Here is a 19,671-nt window from a genome sequence, read left to right as displayed (position 1 = left end):
GGTGTGAATCTTCACGCTGGCTCCATTCTTCACCCTTCCGTTCTCCGTTCTCGTGCCCATCGGCGCCCTCCTCCTGTTGGCACTCATTTATCTTCGACATACAATTTCCTCCATTTCCCCTCTCTGCTCCCTGCTCCCTGCTCCGTCTCCCGTGTCCACAAGAACGATCGATTTCAGGTCTTTCTTCAATGGCCCCACCCGCAGGCGAAGAGTCGGTAAACATCCACCGTCTACCCCATCGGAACGCATACACACGCGTCCGCCTTGGAAAACCAGAAAGACGAGCCGTGTTTAGCGCCGAACGGATTTGGGGATTTTTGGCGATTACCTTTTGGTTGTTTTGTTTGCAGTATAAATAGTACGACGAACGGGTCGGTTGGACACAGTTAAAGTTCGACGCTCGTCAAAGATACAATTCGCGCAGTGTTCCCGTCGCTGGAGACATCCCATTTGCACAAGTGACACAGCTCCATCGAGAAGAATTTCAACCATGTTCAAGGTGTGTAACGCTGGGCGGTGCAGTGTAAACAGCGACGACAAATGTTTGTGTTTGGCTTCCCAATCGATTCGATCAAGTCATCACCTAGCCCGATTTGTGTGTAAACGGGATATGGACCTGTGGCCTGTGATATAATAAAGCGTAGCCACTGTTGTGACGATTATTGGACTGTGAACAAACTACATCCATGTGTTATCTCGTTTAGTTTAGACGGTGGCGATTAATTCGACGTTCTCTTGATCTTGATTCACAGCTAGTTGCTGTATTGAGCTGCCTCGTGGCGATCAGTTGGGCTATGCCGGCCTTGGAGCTCTCGCAACCGATTGCTGCTCCAGAGGCCCAGAACAGTCCGGCCGTGCTGGTCGTGCAGGCTGAGGACGATGATGCCGATCTGGCCGGTGCTGAGACGGCCCACCACGGATACGGCGGCTATGGTGGATACGGAGGCTACGGCGGTGGCTTCGGCGGCTATCCGTACGGAGGCTATGGCGGAGGATTCGGAGGTTACGGTGGCGGTTTCGGTGGATTCGGAGGCGGATACGGACACGGCGGATTCGGTGGATACGGACATGGACATCATCACCATCACGGATAAGTGGTGCTGCCGACTACCGACCACGCTAGATGTAGTAACGACACCGACCCCATTCAACCTCATCTGTCCCGCCTCACTGTGATCAGCATCCGTCCAAGGAGTACATGCATTTATTATTCGTTTAACTTATCCCGCCAGCGTCTCTCGCCGAGACGTCGCCATGACCATCGATTGCCCGACATGTTATTTATTAACCGGATACCATTCTGTATCGCGAATAAACGTTCACAATTTAAGCATATTTGCTAAAAATGTTATTTTTATTACCATGTTTTTCAAGATTGTAGTTCCTCATAAGAGAAAACTGTTATAGTTCTTGTGTTATTGGCGTATTATGTTGGGTTATTGTATGGCACCTAATGCCTCTGAGACTTTGTCCAATACTGATGAAACCCTCTCAATTGATTGGTTGGCCAGGATTGATTGGCCTCGGAATGTAGAGAAGGACAATGGAGGAGTCGTTATAATGACGAACTTACTGTCGTACAGCGGATCAGACTCGCCAGGCTCCGATAGGCTGGTCACGTCATGAGAATGACACCGGACGACCCATCCCATAAAGTCCTTTTAGGTCGTCCACAAGGACAGAGGAGGTTTGGTTGGTCCAAATTGAGATGGAGAGATGGCGTTGATGCGCAAAATGACCCAAAAAGGCCGGGATAATGGATTGACAGACGACGGCGTTTGACCGTGAGCGGTTTAGAGGTCTCCTGCAGCAGGCAAAGACCACGAAGCGATTGTAGCGCATGATAAGTAAGTAGTACAGTATGACACCTTATAGGCATTGAGAAAGAGTCAATTTATTAGACTATGACATTGGAAATTGAAAGTCCAAATATGTTCTAAAGAAGTTCTCCTATCAGCATTGAAGTGTCCTCTTTATCATCTCTTAACGCGGGGTGTTTAAATGTTTCTGAAAGACCACTTTGAAGATTTGGTATACCCTCGAATCGCTGCTTCATGAACGATCGTGAAAGTTATAAGAACGTATTGTATTGTGTTTTATTGTATTGCGTATTGTATGTATTACATTGTATTCTTCTTGATAGGATTTCGAACGATAGTTGCCTAATTGCCGCCGAATGCAACAAGACCAAGAGTTTACTGCTTTGAAGCATTGTGATCCTCAACGAATGACCCTTTAAGAAAGTCCCAAGGTTAAAACGTAGAACTACCAACACAATACCAGACCATGAAAACGATCAATAATGTCTCGAGGCCATTCCAACAATGATCCGTGGTGGTCACTTCAGCTGTACGAAAGCAGTAAGATATCGGTGAGCGCCATGAAGATGGATTCGGATGCTACCAGGCGTGTACAACACAATGTGGAAGAACGAGAAATAAATCTCATAAATCAAAAATATGCTTTAATTGTGAACGTTTATTCGCGATACAGAATGGTATCCAGTTAATAAATAACATGTCGGGCAATCGATGGAAGTTAAACGAATAATAAATGCATGTACTCCTTGGACGGATGCTGATCACAGTGAGGCGGGACAGATGAGGTTGAATGGGGTCGGTGTCGTTACTACATCTAGCGTGGTCGGTAGTCGGCAGCACCACTTATCCGTGATGGTGATGATGTCCATGTCCGTATCCACCGAAGCCGCCGTGTCCGTATCCGCCTCCGAATCCACCGAAACCGCCACCATACCCTCCGAATCCTCCGCCATAGCCTCCGTACGGATAGCCGCCGAAGCCACCGCCGTAGCCTCCGTATCCACCATAGCCGCCGTATCCGTGGTGGGCCGTCTCAGCACCGGCCAGATCGGCATCATCGTCCTCAGCCTGAACGACCAGCACGGCCGGACTGTTCTGAGCCTCTGGAGCAGCAATCGGTTGCGAGAGCTCCAAGGCCGGCATAGCCCAACTGATCGCCACGAGGCAGCTCAATACAGCAACTAGCTGTGAATCAAGATCAAGAGAACGTCGAATTAATCGCCACCGTCTAAACTAAACGAGATAACACACGGATGTTGTTTGTTCACAGTCCAATAATCGTCACAACAGTGGCTACGCTTCATTATATCACAGGCCACAGGTCCGTATCCCGCTGACACACAAATCGGGCTAAGTGATGACTTGATCGAATCGATTGGGAAGCCAAACACAAACATTTGTCGTCGCTGTTTACACTGCACCGCCCAGCGTTACACACCTTGAACATGGTTGAAATTCTTCTCGATGGAGCTGTGTCACTTGTGCAAATGGGATGTCTCCAGCGACGGGAACACTGCGCGAATTGTATCTTTGACGAGCGTCGAACTTTAACTGTGTCCAACCGACCCGTTCGTCGTACTATTTATACTGCAAACAAAACAACCGAAAAGTAATCGCCAAAAATCCCCAAATCCGTTCGGCGCTAAACACGGCTCGTCTTTCTGGTTTTCCAAGGCGGACGCGTGTGTATGCGTTCCGATGGGGTAGACGGTGGATGTTTACCGACTCTTCGCCTGCGGGTGGGGCCATTGAAGAAAGACCTGAAATCGATCGTTCTTGTGGACACGGTAGACGGAGCAGGGAGCATGGAGCAGAGAGGGGAAATAGAGGAAATTGTACGTCGAAGATAAATGAGTGCCAACAGGAGGAGGGCGCCGATGGGCACGAGAACGGAGAACGGAAGGGTGAAGAATGGAGCCAGCGTGAAGATTCACACCGCGAAAACCAGGAAGAGGAATCTATTCGGATGTTAGATTGCACAGAATGGATGTGAGTATGGGCAGCATGATCGAACGAATCATTCAGGAACTAACGCTTAGTAATTCCGTCCATAAATCACAAACCAATTGGCAAAAACCAATACTGCCCAACAGGATTTGTGATAGCAATTGGAGGCATAAAAACCCTTCGTTCCATCGCCATCACGTGATCAAAGTGACCGACTTTGTGGGTCTCCAGCCTGACCCGGCTCTGTCATTGCATGAGTGAGCAAAATGTTCATCGAACGTCCAGAACAAGGAGTTGATGAGGTTGCTTGGATGCTTCACAAATAAACTCCACTCGCTTCAAGGGAGGTTCAACGACTCGCAAGCAACAGCAATCAATGCTTGCAATTGCGAGAACGACCGATAGAATGGATGTAGTAAATGAGCCATGCGTAGATTGAATCAAATCGTACGCACGAGTACGTTTTATGGTTGAATTTGTAGCTGAATCTGAAGATAAATATTGTTTCGAAATGTTACGAAAATCTGTCCACGAAACGAACCAGCCAGTCCTATTACAGAAGTGCGTAGGAGTTGAGGGTTGTGATATCGATTCGTTATACAATTCGTTGCCAAAATAGACAACTACTCCGTATCAGCTGTTGGTGGTTGATAGTCGATGATTCATACCAAAGCGACAACAGCTCCGTCGAAGCGTGCCGACGCTCAACCTAATCAAAACAAACCGAGTCTTCCCCAGCCCAGGTGGCGTGTACGGAACCGGCTTCATAAATCTGCATATTTCAGCTGAGCACAGGCTGCCGGTGCCGGTTGACGTCTCTCGCGGGCAGCTTTCTTGAGAGCATCGTGCTAGCGAGGTTCGTCGCTTGTTGTTGCGTTGAAGTCGTTTGAATCGTTTATTCCGTTGCTTTTCGCAGTTCGTTCTGTTTTTACTCCAAGGGTTGCTTTGATGTGCAATAAAATATTGCTTAATCTACTATACTCTAAACAATAAGACGATATTCTTCTATTGGGACATGGATAGGATCATCTTCACGTCTTTTACTTTGTGTTGGATGATTTTAGTATTTTTTTAGATATATTTAAGCCCATAAGTTAAGCCCCCCTGTATTTAAGAATAATTAAATACGATTTGTATAAATATACACTAGGTACACTATTTATTAAACTAAAGGAAATATTCCTTCAATAATGAACGTACGCGGTATGATTACAAAAAATGTAATACCTATTACATACCCAAAACATGTCAGTCACGAGTGGTGTGCGCATTATATTTAACGATTTATGTACGATAATCGCTTCGACAAGCCCGACACACCCGAACTGTTCTACTGCGGTGAACTCAACCATGGTGAATAGAACGGTGGTGAATTCAGCGCGCAGCGCCTGACGGTATGCTATCTTTTTGCCGCCAACAATGCTTTATGCAATCGCTTCCAAAACAGCAACTGCTCGTCCACCGACTTCGTCGGCCATTTGATGTAGGTTTTCGTTTTCAACAGATAGCTGAGCGTTTTCGGGCACTTGCGCTTAGGAAGATCCTCCAGCAGTACTAAAATAAGTTCATCTCTACGAGTTTCAAGCAACCTACAAGAAGTGCAAAGATTAAATCGAGAAATCAAACCAGACGGGACTGCACCCTTCTTACCGATGCTGGGCTAGATGCATTTCGAACTGACACCAGTGACTAAGCAGGAAGCTTTCGGACACTATCAGCATCAGACAGCGTGACCGATCCATGCACGAAATAATGTTCTCCAGAATTCCGTATCCAACCTGAAAAAGTTTGCGGAATTAAATGGAACCCTTTGGACTTTCGGTTCTTTCAGAACTGCCTCCAATAGCTACGTACCTCGAAATCACGTTCGTGCAAACATAAATTTATCTGACTAACACCTTCCATGTTCGGCAGCAACTGATCCAACACCCAGGTCCGATCCGCATTGCTGTAGCTCACGAACACATCGTAATGAAAGTCGGCCTCCTTCAGCAGTCCGCTCTTGTCCAGATAAAGCTTATCGTCGTTGAAGAAGCTCAGCACGGCCGAGTTTTTGATGATCTTGAAGAAGTACTTAATATGGAACCAGTAATAGAACAGCCCGACGGCACACACGATCAGGAAACTGATCGCCACGCTCACGAGTATGTACACCAGCGTATGATTCTTCGCATGCTCCTGTTCCCTATCCTGCACGTCCGGTAGATCCGCGTTGATCAGCTCATCGTCCGCTATCATGCAGTCCTGGAGCTCCAGCGGATCGAGCTTCTGGTTGCTGGTAAAGTTCATACACAAATACTCCGACTCGTCGTAATCGAACAGCTGGACGTGCTGAAGCGACAGCTTGGTAGACGCTGGGTTCGGAGCGAGGCCGTGCTTGCCCACGATTAGCGGTTCCGCCGAAATGGTGTACGCACCCGGCACATCCGTCCGGTTGTGGACAATGTTGCGCAGGAACTTCACGTAGTTGCACGAGCACTGGATCGTATTTCCGCCCAACCCCATGGCGCTTAGGCGCGAGAAATCGTACAGCATATCGGTGGTCAGGATGACGATGCTGTTGTTGCGCAGGTTTACACTCTGCAGCGCATCCGTAGCGGTAAGGATCTGCTGGTTCCAGGCGGATATGTAGTTGTAGCTCAGATCCAGCTGCTCCAGATTGCTCAGATTTTCGAAGCTTTCCCGGTGCAGCATGCGGAGTATGTTGCCGCGCAGGTTCAGCACGCGCAGTTTCTGCAGCGGAGCCAACCAGCTGAGCTGCTGCACCATCGAGTCTTTGAAGTACAACACCTCCAGGCTGTTGGCGAGCAGCGTGAAGCTGGCGGAATGGAGCGATTGCGCTACGCCAACGTTGTACGAGATGTCAAGCATCTCGATCGATTTCGCCAGAAACAGATAGTCGACGATCGCGGGCAGCCCGATGTTGCAGTAGCTGACGTACTTCACCCGCCGCTGGATCGAGCGCAGCGCAATGAACGCTTGATACTCGAGCCGGGTGTTGGACAGGTCGAGAAACACTAGGCTTATGAGTGGGAAAAAGATGTCTTGATGCAGATCCACCCCAGCGATCAGCTTCATGAACGGATTCTCGATCCGCTCCTCGCCGGTCCGGCGTGTGTCCATGTTGGACAGGTCTAGGTGCAGCAAGTTTCGCATCGGGTAGAATACCTCCGCCGGCAGTGTTGTGATGTAGTTGTGCGATAGGAAAAGGTATTGCAGGTTAACGTTTTTGAAAAAATCTACCGGAAGCGTTCGCAAGCTGCAGTTTCGCATGTCGAGCACCCGTAGTCGGGACAGAAGCGGCAGCCTGTTTTGCGAAGCTGCAATAATAGACAAACGGAAGGTATAGATGGAGTTACTCAGCGTTTCGAACGCGATCAACACGACACACTTACCCAATTCCTCGATAAATTCGGTAAAGAAGTTGCCGGTCAGTGAGAGAAGACGTACGTTCGGGAAGGTTTTCAGCGTTGCCGATGGGATGACGGTAAGCTCGTTGTACGCCATCGTTAGATGTTGTACTTCCTGTGGAATTTGGGAAAACAAATATGCTAACTATTTTGACGCATTACACTGCCTCCCAATGGCGTACACCGTGCACACTGAATCATCGCGAAAGATTTGGTGTTGTTGTGCGCAATATATCACATGCAAACAGCCCCTTTTCGACGTATTAGTCACAAACGAGGCCGTGTAGATGCTTCTTTACTTAACGGTGGTGATGGATTGTTTGGTTTGCCAGATTACGCACGGTGATGGTAGGATCTGTTCCGATCGATAGCCACACGGCGTACAAGCATTCGACGGTGCACGAAAGTCTGTCCGAGTGATCCCTCATCAAGATAACGCTAATTCGCACGGATTATCGATAACCGTACCGGAGCACCGTGGTTCCAACTCCGACATGGTGAACCGGGTTAAAAAAAATTGTTCAAGTCACGCGTAAGGATTTTCGATTATTAAAACGTATGGTGGTATCTTCCGGGGAGATTTTGTAGTCTACAGGGTTAGTTCTTCACCGCGTCGTTATTGACTTTCTTCGCCCGTCGGACAATGGTGGTTTGAAGTAGCTTATTTGTTGCGCACATTGTAAGTGGAATGTTTGTCGTTGACGCTAGCCTGCTAGTGGCTTTGATTACGCACATCCGGCAGTGTTTGTTTTGTTAAAGCACTCATCTGCATTCTTCTGCCGTAATACAATTCAGCGCTTGTTAAGCGATTCTTCCTAGTAACATTAGTAATCAAAAGCGGCTTAAGAATACTCTCGCATTAAGAATGACATATTGATGTGGCTTTATTTTTACTTGCGATATCAAAAAGCCACAGAAATTACTCTTATTCCATGGATTAGCTTCTTCCACCAAACGACACCATTGCCCATCGAGCAATTCTAATCTTTATCCCGCGTTTTTCGCTCACACTCCCTCCACCGCCATTTCACAGAAGATCACCATCGATGTGCCACCCGTTGCCAAGGTTACCGAAATCGAAATCGAAATCACCACCTTCACCAGTTATCGAACGCTTCTTTTTCCTTCCATCACTGCTATCGATGCGTTGTATGTTTTTGTTCTTCCTTTGCTTCTGCCGGTTAATTGCGCTTTTCCTTTCCACCGGGCTTGTTAACACCGAGATAAAACAAAAAAAAAAACGAACAGAAGGCAACACGAAACACTCTGCCGTTATCATTTTCCGTTCGATAGCTCGAAAGCACTGATTGTGGTGTGGTAGTCTTGCTAGCGGAAGAGTGCTCGATAAAGTTCCAGAATCCGGCACAAGCAACACCAAATCAAAACATTCGTTGACGATCGATGGCCAACCGATCCATCCGCCCACTCGTACAAACACACACACTTAGTAATCGTATTAGTATACGCAGAAAACACGTGCCACGGCACAACCGTATGCCGGACATCGGCCAGTCATCGGTCGCGTCATGGAATTCTTTCACCCAATACTAACTTCAAGTGGCACCAGTGCACTGACACCCTGCACCAAACTCGTGAGACCGCGGTCGTTGAGGCGCAGGTTGGACAGGTCGAGTGCATGCCGGCCCTGGCGCACGGTAAGCCGTCCTTCCGCCGTCACCCAGGGCAGGTAGTTGTTCGCATTGCCGAGCAAACATTCGGGCTGGCCCTGCTGCAGACTCGACCCGACGTGGAACGCACTCAGCGGGATGTTGTACCGTTCGCCCGGTCGGTGGGGCAAATAGTTTGGCCACCCATTGCCGTAACACGCGTAACTGCCACCGCAACCGAGCAGATCGCAGTCGGTTGGGTCTACGGTTGCGTCGGTGGCCGTCACCACCACGGCACGATCCGCTCGATATACGGTGGGCAGCACTAGCAGCACAATCACGAGCACGGTAAGGTTACGGTACGGCGCGGATATTTCCATTCGATCGACGCGTTACCAACCTGCCGGACGAACCGTTGGTAAGCCACTGAGGACCGGCGCGGACCGATAACCTGCGGCGCGTATCGGGTATCGACGTCCGGTAGTACGGCAGCAGCCCTTATCGGGTCGTGATTGGTCGTGGACCCGGTGGACAGTACGGTGCGTAGCGGATGGTGCATTATCTGATAATGGTAGCCATTATCGTAGGTACCGTCCAGCAGCTGATAAGTGTCCGAGACAAAAAGTAGGTCCGACGTTCGTCATGTTTTGCGACCGTTCGCTAGTTATTCGGCGATTCTGTTTCGATTAGTGCCTCTTGCCGGTTGTAGAGTTCCGTTTTTGAACTATCGAGCACATTTGTAAGGTTCCGCGATAATCTTCTGATAGCGCGCACGACAATCTTACCAATCGATTGAGCGTCACAGTACAGCGCGAAAGACAGTGAAACAAGCGCGGAGCACTTGTTTACTTGCCTGTTGAGGGATTTGTTTACAGTCTTGGTCAGCTGCTTCGATGGCTTGTGGAGGTGATAAATTCCGATAGGCGAACAGGGGATTGTTGATTATTTTAGAATAGCAATTACCCACCGAAGCAACCGGTGGCTTTCGTTTGCTATTGAACGCCAATAAACCAATTATAAATCTGATACTAACGAAAGCAAACATTTATGGCACACAATCGATTAGACACATTGAAAGTGAGAGCTCTCTTTCTCAATTTTTTAATAATTTCTCAATCAGATCAATCCAATAATGGTGTAAAATGAGATGAAACGGCAGGTTTGTATTGCTTACGGGTTTATATTGTACAATCTTTATTACTTCGCACCGTTTACACTACCATGTTCCGGATCATACCCGGTACCAGTCGTTCATTGCACCTTCCTGACGTGATTAATATCTTCCTGGTCGTTGCATTCGCCTGCCCTTCTGTCCCTTATGGATTCGATCCTCTTATTACCTTCGCTTAAGTTCACAAACGTTGCTACCACGGACAAGGATGATCGGTTTTCAATGCCATCGCTGTCATAGCCTCCCCCCCCCAATCGGGAACCGGTTTCGATCAGGGCGATCTCGATTTTCTCTCAGATCCGGATCCTTGCAGGTAGCAACATACGAGATCGGCAGCGTAAGGTCAGTAATTGAGCCCCATTGCAGCTGTGAATGTTTAACGTACATATCGACGGACATCAGTGGGAGGGGGGCGTGGGGGGGGAGGGTCAGTTCTTGGTAACATGTTGGCCATATACTCTGCTTTCGTAATGGGTTTTACGATACCGTTTCACTCTCGTTTCGTTATGAAATGGAGTAACATTCGAGTCGGCTACATTACTACTGGTTCGTCGTTGTTTTTTTTCTAAATGACTTCAACCGCTCGGTTCGTGCCGGTGTATTCCACGCATTGGCGGGCAGCTTTTACTTCATCAGTCTCGTGCTGTTCATAATCCTTATAGCTAATGAGTACGACTATAACATATTCTCTCCATTCACAAAGTCGCTATCTTTCTCTAAATAAACACCCAACAGTTTTGAAGCGCTTGGCAGGTGTCACGTACATGGGAACTTAATGTCTAATGCTTGTTTTGAATTTCCACCAACGTTTGTTTCCCCCGTTCGGGCACGTTAAAGCCAACCATGTTTCACGGTTAAACTAAAGCGTAAGTTTGCGTTTTCGTAATCACAGCAAGGGCAGCTTTAAACAAAACAAAACCATGGCCAGCAAACATACCGTCCACGGTACCGACCTATCAAAAGTGTCACTTTCGAATTAATTTACGTGTTGCTGCTTACGGAACAGTCCAAAAACTAAAAGAAAAACAAAAACACTACACCCCCGGGTGTGGGGTGGATGGGCGGACGGGGTGTATGGAGACATTTCTTAAGCTTCAGGACACGAAATTCCAGCAAACGTTGCACGTACGCACGCCGGTCACTAACGATACTACCGCATGGTGTGTGGAAATTGCATCATGAAACACTCTTTTTACACCCCTCCCTCTCTCTCTCTCTCTCTCTCTTTTTCTCTATTTTAAACACACACACACGCATATTTATCCGATGTCGTAAGGAAGCATCACACTCGCACTGTGTTGGCGAAGCACGAAACAATGACACTATAATTGTGGCCCGCAAAGAGCGCAAAAAGCCACGAAAGTGTGTGGGTCTTCTGGTCTGGCTTCGTCTGCGATCAGCAGATTCGCTACACATGCACGCAACTCAGCAGCCTGGGCTGCCGGACAGGATGGCCTTGACGATGATCATGCAGATGCGCTTGAGGCGTTGCGCTTCCTCGCGCTGCTCGAGCCGATCGCGCAGCGGGAGCGTTAGGAATCTAACGATCTGCACCAGATAGATGAAGAACACCAGCGTCACGAACTGTGGTGAGAAAAGAAGGGGACAACCAAGTTACTCTTTCGGTGCCAGAAAAAGTGATACAGCGAGCGGAGTTGGGTGGAACAAATCTTACAAAACTTTTTCACCAACAGATCGAAGGAACCGTCCACGATTGCGTCTGGATCGAGCCCGTCGGAATGTTCGGGCTGGTAGGGCAACCCGATCAAGCTGCCGTCGACCTCGGCGAACTCGAGCGACGACTTGGTTGCGTTGACCAGTCCATCTACCGCGGTAACCATCAGCTGCTGTTTAGGGGTGGAACGGTAAAAAAGGAAAAATGACACTCACTTTATGAACATTTCCCAGCAGATCGCTGGAGATAGGGGAATTGTGACACTTACCGAGCACATATCACGGGTGCACATCGTGACTTACTTGGACCCAAACTCGCGATCAAACCTGCACTGGCGTGACAAACCGCACACAGCAAGAACGACCACGCAAACGGTCGATCTGCGAAGAACTGATGGTGAACCGCGAAAAAGCGCAACACTGAACCATGTGCACCACGTTCACTTGGACTGTGTGTGCGTCTCGTGCGCATTGTGTGTCTCGTTTCTTCACATTCGTTGCGTCTCTCTCTCTCTTTTTCTGTTTGGTTTGCTATAACACCAGTCGTGTGATAGGTGACTTGGTGGCGACCTTGACAGTTTGTTGGGAGCTGGCCAGCGCGAAACGCAGGGAACTTGAGCGTAAGTGACAAGAAACTTTGACGTGTTTTTGGTAAGCGGCACGAGAGCGAACGGGTCCGAAAGTAAACGATCGCGAATGGTAAAGAAAACGGCAACAAATCACCAGACGGTAGACGGTAAGACTGAAGCTTACCTTAGTGGACAGACGATTGGATTTAGTAGTAAAGGCGAGAGAAAGAGACGATGCAACGGAGTGAGCGAGAAACCCACCCACCAGCAGCTGTTGAATGTGTAACGCACGAAAACAGTGCCGATGTGTACACCACTACAAACCTGTTACGTGCGACGATCGCGCACTTCAATGCATCGGTGCATTCTTGCACTCAAGCGGGAGACTTGAACCCCCCGACCGGGATGGGGGCTGGTTTTTGTTTTCCCTAAGAGCCAGCGCGCCTTCGGGGAGGGTGGAGAAGCGTTTGAACGCGCTTGTTAGCACAGTTACGGTTGCGACATTGTTTCTGGTTGGCATTAATGTGGTGCTAACGAAAAATATTCTTGCTCGCTCGAAAAACGAAAAATAAAAAAAAAAAACGGTTGGCATTAAGCGACGAACCTTACCGCGTGTGACGTCAATACGATGTTTGCTTTAGGGCGCTAAACGTTAGCACGCATACTAAATCATGCGATTTGGGACATCGGTTTGATCGATTGGTTGGGGAGGTGGGGATTCACACAACAAACTGGAATCGGTTTAGTTAGAGCCTTTCCCGCTGTGGCCGGAGAGTGAGCGAAACACTGCTCCGATATTCGAATGCCACAAAGAAATATACGTGGCTTGTGCTATGCTGCGGTTGGCATGCACACCTTCAACAGCATGAAGAAACGTTTCCCTTTTTCTGTGTTTGTTTTTCGGGAAAATTATTGGCCCATCCAATGGGAAGGAAGATACATCACCGTGAAACTGTGGTTGTTTGAATCCAACCCAAAGCATGCTGCAACTTTGGCCACGGAAATGGGCGCTTTATCAATGTGTTGTGCGTTGCATAACGTGCCGCCTCGCAATTCGCAACCGTAAGGCCCAAAGGTTGATTTAACCGACCAGCGGCTGAAAGTGTGAAATGTTTCTGCTAATAGTGTCGCTCTTCTTATATTTTTTTGTGCACCCCGGTACGGATTTACCCCGGTTGGGCGTGTGTGAACATCGCTTCGTACGAATGAATGAAGATCACTTGTCGATGGCGATCGAATTGTGCTGGATCGTCCGCCACTCGCCCCGTGGACCCGTGAACTGCGGGGTTTTTGTTTTTGTTACTGTTTGTTGAAAATTTACTCCACCCTTTCCGCACACTGGCTGCACCCTTTTGCGATCGGTCCGCGCCAATGGCGGTTGCTGTTGATCGTGCGTAATTGTCTGTATACATTAGCGGGGTTTTGTGCATTTGTTTGCACACTGCTTTTTTATTCAAGGCTACTGCTCGTGCTGTGTAGAACATGCGGCGATCGTACATTGAGGGACCCGAATCGCGTTAAATTAACTAAATTTGAACGGTTCGAGAATTCTCCAAACACTCCACCGTGGTTTAAGTCGTTCACCTCGCAAGGCGAAAATTGCGGCATTGATATACAAACACTTTCTGACCTCCACGTCGTTCGCCGGTTCAGCCGAAAGATCCACTTTCAAATCTCGATGTCCTTTTCTTCTTATCGCTTGACCGACCCGCGCATCGCTTCGACTAGAAATGGTGCTTGTGTTTGAATATATTTCCCCCAACAAAAAAAATCTTTTTATGCTGTAAAAGGCGATCCCCCTCTCATTCCTTATCTCATAACATCCGGTTTATGGTTTCTTTCTACTGAGTGAATCTGAAGGACACTTGCTATAAAGCTGCATTAGGTAAAACTGTTATCGCACGTATATTTATTTTTATAACAGCTTTGCTTCGTCCAATTTTGCGCTCGATCATTTTCGTATCTTATTCGATTTTTGGTTGTTGTTCCAACTCTCCTAAGCATTACCCCATATGGTCGAGAGGTGTAGGGGATCTGTTTGATCGTTAGAAATGCATCTTGCCATGCTTATAATATTCAAATGAGGATATTTACAATGTCACATTCGTTGCAACCCCGCTGCCCAAACCCTAAACTGGGCCAGTTTTATCACCCACCAGTGCCAGTGCCTTTTCAAGGTCTGTCGCTCACGGTAGGATAGCTCAAGGACGCATTGACTCACACGCATTACATAACCCAAAGCGGAATAAATTATGCTCGAACCAGATTATCGCCGTGCGTATCACCAAGACCGGCTCTGACAGCAGGAAAGCTCTAGTGGATTACCCTTTTCGGTTGAAGAATACACACACTCTCTACCTCCATCGCGCTCATCCGCACTTAACCTTCACCCAATCGCTTGATTGTTTGATTCGAGATGTTTTTTTTTTAAGGTTCAACAATAACTTTGTGCGCATAACCGCCCCCGAGTTCAACCAACTCGAGTTGACACGTTTCGGTTGCATTCGATTCCGTCGACATTCGGATCGAAAATATGCAAAAAAACCTCACGAGTTTTACGAAAAACCAAACTAGTTTTTTCGACCGACCGCCTGGCCAACCTACTTCGTTTATCTTGTGTGGGGACGGTGTCACCGGGATGGCGTCAGTCGGTGCGGTCATCGGAACGAAACTTTGCCCCAAACGCCAAGAAGATGTGCATCGCGTTCGGGGAGGGGTGAGTTAATTTGATAGATTTCCATTTCACCACTTCCATTCCCGCGGCGTGTGTTGACCAGGCGACCTCACCTATTGCCCGTAGCTGCCAGTCACACGACAACATCATAATGTTTACAATACCTTCACAAAAATAAAAACCCCCGGAGAGGTCTCAGGTCAATAATTTTACGAACAAAGTTCCGATTTATCAGGAACCTTCAATCGGTGGCGCATTGCAGCGCGCGATCTTGAAGACACCGACCGTGCGCGTGGAGCGTGCATTGCAGTTTGGTAATGGTCCATCCTCGGCGGCGAGCAACACAACAAACAGCATGAGTGCTCTCCAATGCAAAACCCCGTTACGGCTGCGAGACTGCCAATTAACGGATCGGACCCAGGGCAATGTGCGCATCGGGATGCTGCTTGCACCACACACTAGCGGGACGTGCTTTTGGGGCTGATTCAGGTTAAGTATCCTTCTGAGCAATGGTAACCGATTGTTACAAACGTAGGTCCTTCATCTGCACATTGCCCAATGCTATCCTCTCGATCGGAATGTACACAGGGAAAGGGGGGTTTGACGAGAAAGATTTGGCAAATGAACGTGATGGTCCACGTGCTGGTTATGCTGCAAAGGGCAATGCGCTGACGCGCCTCGACTTCCAAGGTCGATGGCTGTGGTCTTCAACACCTTCGATCGAAGCTGCTTATGTTCCATTCGGTCTTATCAACATAACGCTAATGGGTCTTCTGCCTGTGGATGAGCCTACTCGATCCACCCGAGCTTGAACGATCGTTTTCAGGTCATTGCGATACGCTGCGCTCCTATCGAACCGTTCCAGTTTGCAATCGTAGTAGGTGCAGTTTTGCAATCAAGTCACCTGGTAGTGTCCCAAAGTGAATTAGCAGCGAAGTATTCAAACCCGGCAGCATAAACACACTTGGAAACCGATCAAATAGCCTTCACGGCGATAGTTCCTTGTTTTTAAATTCGCCCTAGTTGTGAACGATCGATTTGCGACCGACCGAAAACATAGCCCGCGAACGCCTAATGCACGCCTCGATTCGATTCGGGTGCCGCGGCAAATCGTCATTTGTACCCCACCATTTGCTAGCCGTTGGATCCGTACCGAAAATGGGCGCTGCACGGCCCGCAATTTGAAGGATCCTCGAACCGTCGGCGGGCCCGAACCATCGGGCGATAAGCTGATGCTGCGTTGCGTCGTATAAAAAGCTACATTGATGTCCAAGCTCGGGTCAGTCGGTCGCAACAGCACGGCACGGTGATTTGTGTATCTTCTGCTTAGTTCGTGCCAAGTTTTCAGTTTGTTTAGGCTGCGTACACAGTTGTCATAGTGGACACAATCGCTGGCGTGTTTAGCGTGGTGAATTCAGGAGTTTAACACAGCATTCGTGTGCATTCGGGGTTGCAATTGCTTGCTGTTCTGCTCGCGAAATACATTACAAAAGCAAAACACGACAATGAAACTGTTCGGTAGCAGCAGCACCTTGCTTCTGATCCTGATTATCGGGCTGGTGTGGAGTGAACAGCTGGAAGATGACAGTGACACCAACGATCTGGAAACGGCTGAATCCGCGTTTCATATCGATCCAAAGACTGGTAGGTGGCGGGCAACGGATCCGCATCTGGTTCTGCCTTTACAATCACTTCAATCTTCCCTATTCTGCAGTGATCTTTACCGGTCTGGCGGGTATTGGGGCGCTGGTGGTGAAGGGTATCGCACTTGGCATCGGTGGCGGTAAGCTGCTGTTCTTGGCCAAACATGCCGGCAACTCGCACAACTCTGGCTGGGACAGCTCATCCTCCAAATCCTACTCATCGCACCCGTCCTACCCGTCCTACAAGTCGTACTCGAGCAGCCATTCCTCGTCGGACGAGGTGAAGTCGACGTCGTACAGCGGCAGCCTGAAGGTGTCCGGTTCGCTAACGCCGGTGAGTTCCCAATCTTCGTCCGACGCTGCTGACTCGTCCACGTCCGCACCATCCAAGACGAGCCTCTCGCTGGACGATGTTGATGATCCACTGCCTGAAAATTGAGTTTCGAAATTTCAGGTCTATTAGCGTAGCGGTGATGGCGAGGGCGTCTAAATGCTTCTTGTACTCGTTCGGGACGTAGCGTTGTGAGGCTGATTATCATTTTGGCGTACAATGTGCAAAATTCTGGAGAGGAGATAGCTGGTAGGGGTGGAGAGATTTGTATCTCTGTGAGAGCAGGCAAAGGCATGCATCCAAAAGCCTAAACCAAACTAAATGTATGCGTCAGGAAGGGGTATCTGTTTCTTTATACATTGTGCGTAATGCTTACTATTTGGGGTACCTTCAGCACGTATTTATAAGCGTTCATCGACCATATTGTGATACTTTGCTCATCAGAATAAACCGGGTTCCATTATACTATGTAATTACGCTTTGGCATTCGCTTCACTTCTTCCGAATCCTCCGAATGGTTCTCTGCCGCTATTATACGCCTACGACAAACCTTAACCTTCAGAGCCTCAGAACCGGGTCGGATAAATAACGGGCCCATACCTGAAGTCGACCGTAGCAGAACCGTCCACTGGCAACACGGACCGAAGCGGGCAGGGGTGTCTCCTCGAGGTGAAGGTTGCGTTCGCACTCTAGCGTTTGTGCAGGAAATTAACACCGAAAAATTGCATCAGTGACTCTTTATTAGTAACACACCCAAAACGTCTACGCTACGCTCCATTGCCCTTCGGCACGTGTTTGTTTCCTATTTTCAAACGTTCGTCAGCTAATCGACAATGCGCATGAATGTCTTTTTGATTGTTTTGTTTCGACTCAAAAGCTTCAATCGGCTCGAAGTACTTTCAGTAAATTTAGCCTCCTAAAACTAATTTCGTATTTATGAGTCTACTTCCAGAACGTTTGTGGTTTGGGTTATTAAATTACACTCGCAAAAAAAGTCAATTGTTCGTTTGTCAGGGTTGTTTCTAGGTTCTTCTACTCTATCGCCTATAGTTGATTTAATTCACAGCGCTTGATTTGTTCTGTTACGATTCTTTCCGATCTTTTTTTTTTCTCGTGCTGTCCTAATGTGCAATCTTGTTCCTAATGACGCAATTTGAATGGGCGTTTTTTTCTCTTTCTGTTCATATTCCACGCTCTGCTTTGAGTATCATTGCTTCCTTTGTAAATGACCTTCACGCATCCATCTCATCAGTAATACCACCAGTTGTAGTAATAGTACGGACTATACCAGCGATGCCTTGGATAGTACGAATAGTACACGCCAGGATAATAGACCGGCCGGTAGTAGCTGTAGGTGTACGACGCTGACTGCTGCAATTCGTCGGACACTTTCATGCTTTCCCGTTCCGTGATGGGGCTGGCTTCGCGTAAAATTTTTACCGGTGGTTGTGGTGGTGTGTTATAGATCGGCGGTATTGGTTCCTTTACCGCGTCGGGCAGCGCTCCGTCCGGTTGCTCAAGTGGCTGCTGACGGGTGACTTCGCACGCGACGGTTAGCAGATAAATCAATATGAAAAGACGATACTGAAAAATAAAAGAAATGACAAAAACCAGTTACAAATGTTGCCGAAGGTGTTTGCGTTTCAGCTTACAATTCCTTGAAGCATGTTGCAAGCTTAGCTCCCCGAAGGCACCTCTTCCAAGCGCTTGAAAGTCCCAATTCCAACTGATGCACTTTTCTGTTACTACAATTTATTTAGATCGAAGTTAAATATTATTATTTTACCAGTACTTGGTGGTGTGGGCGGTATACGATGAATTTAAAAAAAGCAACAACACAATACACTATTGTTTGCTGTGAATTAATTGTCTACCAGGGGAAGAGTTCCTTCCATTCATGTAACCACAGTGACCGTTACATTCGTTCTAAACGAATCACCCTTTACAGCAAAGGTGTCAAACGTGGTTAAAGATATTTTGTTATTTTTTTATCCTTAATCATACTATACTTTTTAAGTTTTAACAATAGTTCTATTTTATACAAACATGTACGCTAACATTAGTAAAAGTGAAAAAAATATTAATTTCTTATTTAATTTTTTTTATTTTTATGTTTTTTTTGACGTTCTACGATTGTTATTTCAAGCAACTTAGGTATTCATTTCAACTTTTCAAATAAATTTTAAATATATGATTCATACTATCAACCCTGCAGCATTACGGCTGTTCGATGTTGTTCGATGTTTGTAAGCCCCTAACTGTATGCAAACCGCAAAACAATGTAAAGTTGCGATCTTTTCCCACACGAAGCTGTAGTTCGTATTTGGATTCTGAGTCGTACGTTTTGTTTTATGAATTTATGTGGTTGTGGTTGGGAATAAAGTGTAATATATATTTTAAATTTCATAATTTCATAATAAATAAACAATTTTTAATTTCATCATATTACTTTTTTAAACATTATTACGATACGAACCGAAACTTTTGACGCTATATTTCATATTACGGACGATTTGATTGAAATATCGGACAGCATCGAAAGTTAGCCAATAAGGTTCACAAATAACATGTTTTGTATGCTAAAAGTTCAACTATTTAGTGTTTAACTTTTTTTTAAATTGTTTATTAAAAACAACTTACAACCTAGTTAACAAAATGAAGGGAAAACACGAAAGGATGACGTACAGAGTTTTACAAAGAACATTTAAGGATTATAAAATCAATCGTAGCATTGTTGTTTCCAACAATGTGGATGATTTAGTTTGCAAGCAAACGTAGGATAAGAGTCCTCTTACTTGAACTAATGTTACTTAAGACAGGTAAGA

At 47.2% G+C, this 19,671-nt stretch overlaps 5 protein-coding genes across 5 annotated transcripts; 2 read left to right on the top strand and 3 right to left on the bottom strand.

Moving 5' to 3' along the window:
• Window positions 1-490: 490 nt before the first annotated feature.
• Window positions 491-1,094, top strand: LOC128714802 (keratin-associated protein 19-2-like). Its single transcript, XM_053809682.1, has 2 exons — window positions 491-499; window positions 753-1,094. The coding sequence occupies exons 1-2, from the start codon at window positions 491-493 to the stop codon at window positions 1,092-1,094; spliced, it is 351 nt and encodes a 116-aa protein (XP_053665657.1).
• A 1,569-nt stretch (window positions 1,095-2,663) lies between these two features.
• On the bottom strand, window positions 2,664-3,267 carry LOC128714803 (keratin-associated protein 19-2-like). Its single transcript, XM_053809683.1, has 2 exons — window positions 3,259-3,267; window positions 2,664-3,005 (listed from the first exon to the last, which is right to left on the bottom strand). Exons 1-2 carry the CDS (start codon window positions 3,265-3,267, stop codon window positions 2,664-2,666), a joined length of 351 nt encoding a protein of 116 aa, XP_053665658.1.
• Window positions 3,268-5,166: 1,899 nt separating this feature from the next.
• Window positions 5,167-9,214, bottom strand: LOC128712926 (toll-like receptor 6). Its single transcript, XM_053807791.1, has 5 exons — window positions 8,730-9,214; window positions 7,163-7,292; window positions 5,622-7,087; window positions 5,418-5,545; window positions 5,167-5,356 (listed from the first exon to the last, which is right to left on the bottom strand). The coding sequence occupies exons 1-5, from the start codon at window positions 9,162-9,164 to the stop codon at window positions 5,167-5,169; spliced, it is 2,349 nt and encodes a 782-aa protein (XP_053663766.1). The 5' UTR covers window positions 9,165-9,214.
• Window positions 9,215-16,377: 7,163 nt separating this feature from the next.
• LOC128715262 (putative protein TPRXL) lies at window positions 16,378-16,954 on the top strand. The gene is made up of 2 exons (XM_053810143.1): window positions 16,378-16,516; window positions 16,587-16,954. Exons 1-2 carry the CDS (start codon window positions 16,378-16,380, stop codon window positions 16,952-16,954), a joined length of 507 nt encoding a protein of 168 aa, XP_053666118.1.
• A 1,140-nt stretch (window positions 16,955-18,094) lies between these two features.
• Window positions 18,095-18,513, bottom strand: LOC128715291 (uncharacterized). Its single transcript, XM_053810173.1, has 2 exons — window positions 18,499-18,513; window positions 18,095-18,430 (listed from the first exon to the last, which is right to left on the bottom strand). The coding sequence occupies exons 1-2, from the start codon at window positions 18,511-18,513 to the stop codon at window positions 18,095-18,097; spliced, it is 351 nt and encodes a 116-aa protein (XP_053666148.1).
• Window positions 18,514-19,671: the final 1,158 nt, after the last annotated feature.

This window comes from Anopheles marshallii, chromosome 3 (genome assembly GCF_943734725.1).
Source record: "Anopheles marshallii chromosome 3, idAnoMarsDA_429_01, whole genome shotgun sequence".
In the NCBI taxonomy this organism is placed as follows: domain Eukaryota; kingdom Metazoa; phylum Arthropoda; class Insecta; order Diptera; family Culicidae; genus Anopheles; species Anopheles marshallii.
This window is presented reverse-complemented; position numbering and strand designations above follow the sequence as displayed.

Excerpts from the sequence above, each read along its gene's own strand:
- LOC128715262 (XM_053810143.1), top strand. The coding sequence starts at position 16,378 with ATGAAACTGTTCGGTAGCAGCAGCACCTTGCTTCTGATCCTGATTATC. Across the intron at positions 16,517-16,586 it reads TCATATCGATCCAAAGACTG|TGATCTTTACCGGTCTGGCG; the intron begins GTAGGTGGCGGG and ends CCTATTCTGCAG.
- LOC128712926 (XM_053807791.1), bottom strand. The coding sequence starts at position 9,164 with ATGGAAATATCCGCGCCGTACCGTAACCTTACCGTGCTCGTGATTGTG. Across the intron at positions 5,546-5,621 it reads TGCACGAACGTGATTTCGAG|GTTGGATACGGAATTCTGGA; the intron begins GTACGTAGCTAT and ends AAACTTTTTCAG. Across the intron at positions 5,357-5,417 it reads ATGCATCTAGCCCAGCATCG|GTTGCTTGAAACTCGTAGAG; the intron begins GTAAGAAGGGTG and ends CACTTCTTGTAG.